At 43.5% G+C, this 6,000-nt stretch overlaps 1 protein-coding gene across 1 annotated transcript in view; it reads left to right on the top strand.

Annotated features, from left to right (window-relative positions):
- Positions 1 to 4,978, top strand: part of gpc5b (glypican 5b) — a 96,115-nt gene extending 91,137 nt beyond the window's left edge. The window contains exon 9 of the mRNA XM_036978156.1: positions 2,799 to 4,978. Within this exon, the coding sequence (XP_036834051.1) occupies positions 2,799 to 2,998 (200 nt within the window). The 3' untranslated portion in view covers positions 2,999 to 4,978. The remainder of the gene's footprint in view (positions 1 to 2,798) is intronic.
- The last annotated feature ends 1,022 nt before the right edge of the window (positions 4,979 to 6,000 follow it).

Genomic DNA, 6,000 nt, shown 5'->3' on the forward strand with positions numbered 1-6,000 from the left:
GAGTGGCAAGAAGAAAGCCATTTCTTAAAGATATCCATAAAAAGTGTTGTTTAAAGTTTGCCACAAGCCACCTGGGAGACACACCAAACATGTGGAAGAAGGTGCTCTGGTCAGATGAAACAAAAATTGAACTTTTTGGCAACAATGCAAAACGTTATGTTTGGCGTAAAGGCAACACAGCTGAACACACCATCCCCACTGTCAAACATGGTGGTGGCAGCATCATGGTTTGGGCCTGCTTTTCTTCAGCAGGGACAGGGAAGATGGTTAAAATTGATGGGAAGATGGATGGAGCCAAATACAGGACCATTCTGGAAGAAAACCTGATGGAGTCTGCAAAAGACCTGAGACTGGGACGGAGATTTGTCTTCCAACAAGACAATGATCCAAAACATAAAGCAAAATCTACAATGGAATGGTTCAAAAATTAACATATCCAGGTGTTAGAATGGCCAAGTCAAAGTCCAGACCTGAATCCAATCGAGAATCTGTGGAAAGAACTGAAAACTGCTGTTCACAAATGCTCTCCATCCAACCTCACTGAGCTCGAGCTGTTTTGCAAGGAGGAATGGGAAAAAATGTCAGTCTCTCGATGTGCAAAACTGATAGAGACATACCCCAAGCGACTTCCAGCTGTAATCGCAGCAAAAGGTTGCGCTACAAAGTATTAACTTAAGGGGGCTGAATAATTTTGCAAGCCCAATTTTTCAGTTTTTGATTTGTTAAAAAAGTTTGAAATATCCAATAAATGTCGTTCCACTTCATGATTGTGTCCCACTTGTTGTTGATTCTTCACAAAAAAATACAGTTTTATATCTTTATGTTTGAAGCCTGAAATGTGGCAAAAGGTTGCAAAGTTCAAGGGGGCCGAATACTTTCGCAAGGCACTGTATACACACACACACATAGTGCCGTTGAGCAGAAGAGGGGCACCTGGAGACATGTGTTGTGTATCTGCTGGAACAACGACTCTCTGAGGACAAACCAAGCCTCCAGCCTGCCTGGGCAGGGAGACACACTGATTGATTAAAACTTACCTCACACTCGCGCACACCTGTGTATATGTACAGTACCAGTCAAAAGTTTGGACACGCCTACTTATTCAAGGGTTTTTCTTTATTTTTACTATTTTCTACATTGTAAAATAATAGTGAAGACATCAAAACTATGAAATAACACATGGAATCATATAGTAACCAAAAAAGTGCAAAATAAATCAAAATATATTTTATATTTGGGATTCTTCAAATAGCCACTCTTTGCCTTGATGACAGCTTTGCACACTCTTGGCATTCTCTCAACCAGCTTCATGAGGTAGTCACCTGGAATGCATTTCAATTAACAGGTGTGCCTTGTTAATTTGTGGAATTTATTTCCTCCTTGATGCGTTTGAGCCAATCAGTTGTTTTGTGACAAGGTAGGGGTGGTATACAGAAGATAGGGCTATTCGGTAAAATACCAAGTCCATATTATGACAAGAACAGCTCAAGTAAGCAAAGAGAAATGACAGTCCACCATTACTTTAAGACAGGAAGGTGAGTCAATGCGGAATTTTCAAGTGCAGTCGCAAAAAAACATCAAGCGCTATGATGAAACTGGCTCTCATGAGGACCGCCACAGGAAAGAAAGACCCGGAGTTACTTCTGCTGCAGAGGATAAGTTCATTAGTTACCAGCCTCAGAAATTGCAGCCCAAGTAAATGTTTCACAGAGTTCAAGTAACAGACACATCTCAACATCAACTGTTCAGAGGAGACTGCATGAATCAGGCCTTCATGGTCGGATTGCTGCAAAGAAACCACTACTAAAGGACAACAATAAGAAGAGACTTGCTTGGGCCAAGAAACACAAGCAATGGACATTTAGGTGGAAATCTGTCTCTTGGTCTGATGAGTCCAACTTTGAGATTTTTGTTTCCAACCGCCGTGTCTTTGAGAGACGCAGAGTAGGTGTACACATGATATGCATATGTTGTGGTTCCCCCCGTGAAGCATGGAGGAGGTGTGATGGTGTGGGGGTGCTTTGCTGGTGAGTGTGCAAAGCTGTCTTCAAGGAAACGGGTGACTACTTTGAAGAATCTCAAATATAAAATATATTTTGATTTAACACTTTGGTTACTACATGATTCCATATGTGTCAATTCATAGTTTGTGTCTTCACTATTATTACACAATGTAGAAAATAATACAAATAAAGAAAAACACTTGCATGAGTTGGCATGTCCAAACCTTTGACTGGTACATTATGTGTATTTGTGGACGGCCATCTGACTAAAAGCAATAGGCCTATGCAAATGAATATCTAAATACTTTGTGTGTGTTCTTGCATACTATACATACACACAGGAGCTTGTATGTCTGTGGATCATTAACTGGCTTTAGCTGTAACTGCTGTCAGGTTCATGTTAACTGTCATTACATTCACTATATACCACTATCAGTCCCGTTACTGTCTCAGTGATTTACTCACCACAGCTCACCCTTGATTTAAAGCTGCGGAGGGTGAAAACCCTGCGAAACTCATGAAACCAAGTAGGGTTCATCTTTGACAGTTGTTCTCACAAATTTACTGTAAACATTCATTTTTGTCTCCTTGTTTTGTGAGTGTATTATCTGTCAGTAGCGAGTTTCAACTGATCTAAGGTTTTGTAGATCTCCTGTAACAGGTTTGTGTGTGTCTGTGTTAGGATACCTCACTCCCTCTGTCTTAATCGTTCTGTCCTCTCTGTCTTTCCCCTTCTACCTCTTTGATGTGACAGTAATAGCTCTATCTGGTATCTCTCTCTGTTTCCCTCCCCAGATGAGAATGAGAGAGTGGACGTGGCCACTGCTGGGGTTCCACTGGGGAAGAGCCCAGGAGCCAGGGAGCCCCCACACCAGGTCCCTACCATTCAACCCCCTCCACAGGTAGCTGTGAAAGCTGTGGGCCACACCCCAACACACCACCCAGCTATCACCATCACCCTCATCACCCTTCTGTTTGCCTTGGGGTTACCATGACACCAACTCTGAGACCCCCTTCCCCTCCACTGATGATGCCACTGAGCACTGGAGAGAGGTGGTGAGCATTCACAAGAGGGAAAAGCCAGAAGAGGAGGATGAGAAGGAGGACAAGAAGAGGTGCTCGCCAGCCAACCTGCGGCTTTTCCCCAGCTGCTCTCTGTTAGTTGGCGGGAGCTGGACTGCATGGCTGTGTTTGTGCGATGTAGGATGTCTGCATTTCTCTCTCTCTCCCTTGCTGCCTTTACCTCTGCTTTGTCCTCACTGCCTCCTCCTCTCTGGTTCACTGAACTGCCTGGTCAGTTGACCGTCAGATGTGGTCAGCTATATGTCCCACTACTCGCTTGGTTCTCCTGTGGTCCCTAGGTTTAGGTCATGAACAGTAAAGTTCAGAAACAGTGCTGAACTTAAGAATGTAATCAGGCCCAACACAGACATCTCTCCTCACCTGTTCACACCCAAAGCCAACTGCCATGTTCTCTGGGCTCTCTCTATTTGTTACTTAGTTTGCGTTTGATTATGCCTTCTGTCAATAGTCATCGAGCACATTGTACATGTTTTATATGGTCCCATGTGGGACTTTGATTGTGTATTTGTTTGTTTGTGTGCCTTTATTTACCTATACTTATGTCTACATGGGGGTTTCTTTACCATATCATTGACTGTAACAACATATAATGGCTTGTACAGTACTAGAACTGATCTATTGGACAAATGTAAATACACATTTATGTAAATATACAGTTTGTACTGTATAAGGATAGGATAACAAGGGCTTGATTGGAGTTGTTGCTGTGGAAATAGAGGAATAATAGGTTTTTGGATGCCTTTTATATAAACTTCACCAAATTATTTTGCCCGTATGTTTTGATGGGCACCAAGCCCGACCCTCAACATATGTTCCCACACACTGACATCCTAGTTAACATGCATCCATTGCACAAAGATCACCTCCTATTATAATGGCAAGTGTATAAATGTATATATTTGAAGTCACACACTATGTTCATCTTTGGTTTTAAATGTTTTACATTTTCTTAGTACAGAAATGGCTAACTTTTTAAAGCTGGAATCCTGAATAGTGACACTGGCACGTCTGTTTGCAGTAACTTCTTTGTTGTTGTAATATCGCAAACAACCAACACAGTTTTTTCCCTCAGACATCAATGCAGCAGAATAGTACTGGATTAGTACCCCCCCCCCCCCCCCCCCCCCCCCATGAACTCCATGTCTATCCAGGTGGCTTTGAGCTGTTGTCAGGAGACAGAGTGAGTGACAGGTCCAATATTCTGCTATACTGGATAGCAATGCACCCTATGCCTCACCTGTTAGTTCTGAATGCCAGGTCCAGTAATGTACCTCATCATTGCCGCTCCACTCTTTTGAATGTCAATGTTAATTGGCCAATCAGACCTTTTGAAATGAGATCTTGCTTTAGCCTCGTAATTACAGTACCAGACTGATTACCTATGCGCTGATTCCGTGGTAGTGAACCATTCATGTAAACTCGCAAGCCAGGCGGCTTGTGAGGCTAATCTTTCTTTGCAACCCCTTTAAAAGGCCAGAAATGTTCAGAGCCAGGTGAGTGATGACAGGACTGACATATTAGACTGGCCCTTTATCTGAAACGGATGGAGACTTTGTAGACATTGGCATTTTAATAAACATATAACAGTCAACCTGACCATGATGTGCCTGCCACACTGTCTTTCCTCATTTGTCTCTTTGCATTCTCTGACTGAGATTGTGTGAGTTTGCATGAAAGTCTGATTTGTTTTCCTCAACTGTTCAAAGTGTTTGTCGAGGCACTTAGCCAAGCTGTTCCTGAGAAAACTGTTAGTGTGGTAAGGACATGTTTTATTTCAGGTCCAGTCATGCATAGCCAAACCGTCAAGCTGTGAACATTCTTTTCTCATCTGCTATGAGACAGTGTGCTTGCAGTGTTGATATGAATACTAATAAAGGAAGTTGAATATTGTATTGGGTTAGATTTGCTTCTCAAACAAGGATTTTCTACAGTATATTTCCAGATCTGTGCTGGGGATTCTGCATGGCTTTGCCAAACAGTGCATGCCCATGTTGTTTCTGCCACTCTGTGCCTCTTGAGCTAAGCCAGGCTAGGCTACGCAGGGCTAGACTGTGCTGGCTGCCGCTGCTCATTGCCCTCTGGCCCTTCACTGGATTACAGTGATTGGATTGGCAAGGGCTGCGGCCAAACCCCACTAACTGGTGCCAATCACTACCAGTGCCCTACAGGCCCTGCTGGATAATAAATACATCTCTAACTGAATATCAAGTAACCTGTGAGGCAGAGCCCACAACCACAAGGAGAGAGAGACAGAATGCTGGTTTCACAAACTTCCACTATGTCTAAGTGCAACTGAACGTGTTCTGACAAGTCTACAAGGTACCCGAGTTGATCAAATTCACCAAACGCTACAAAGGTTAAAGGTGGAATCCAATCAGACGTACAAACGGTTTAATAAAAAACACACAAAAGCAGAAAAATAGTGAATTGATTTATTCCAACGCTTCATCTCAAGAGGTTAACCTAACATCAGATTTCTACATACAGTAGATGAACAAAGTGCCAGAGCGTCTGTGACACTGTGGGTGGAGCTTGGCCAGGCCAGGCCACATAATTTTGGCTCAACTCCATTAGTCTATTGAATTCAGTTTTCTATCACAAATATTGAATAGGATTTAGCTTGGCCGATGACGGGGTTACCCTTTGTAATGCTGCTATAGTCACATAGTGCTTTGTAATAATGTTCCATTAATAGCAGGGATTCCTCCAGTCAGGGAGAGGCAGGGGTCAGCGGAGCTAGAGGACCAGCTGCTTCTCTCTGCCAGGCCAGCAGCACACAGCAGAGCACAGAGCTATTCCAGGACCTCTCACAATCCAGACAGAGGCAGAGCAGAGCACCATCCAAGGAGCCAGACCCAGAGAGCTGCAGCCCCCTCTACCACCCAGTCCCCTCTACTCCTCAGCTGAGCCCAGC

Source organism: Oncorhynchus mykiss, chromosome 5 (genome assembly GCF_013265735.2).
Source record: "Oncorhynchus mykiss isolate Arlee chromosome 5, USDA_OmykA_1.1, whole genome shotgun sequence".
NCBI lineage: Eukaryota > Metazoa > Chordata > Actinopteri > Salmoniformes > Salmonidae > Oncorhynchus > Oncorhynchus mykiss.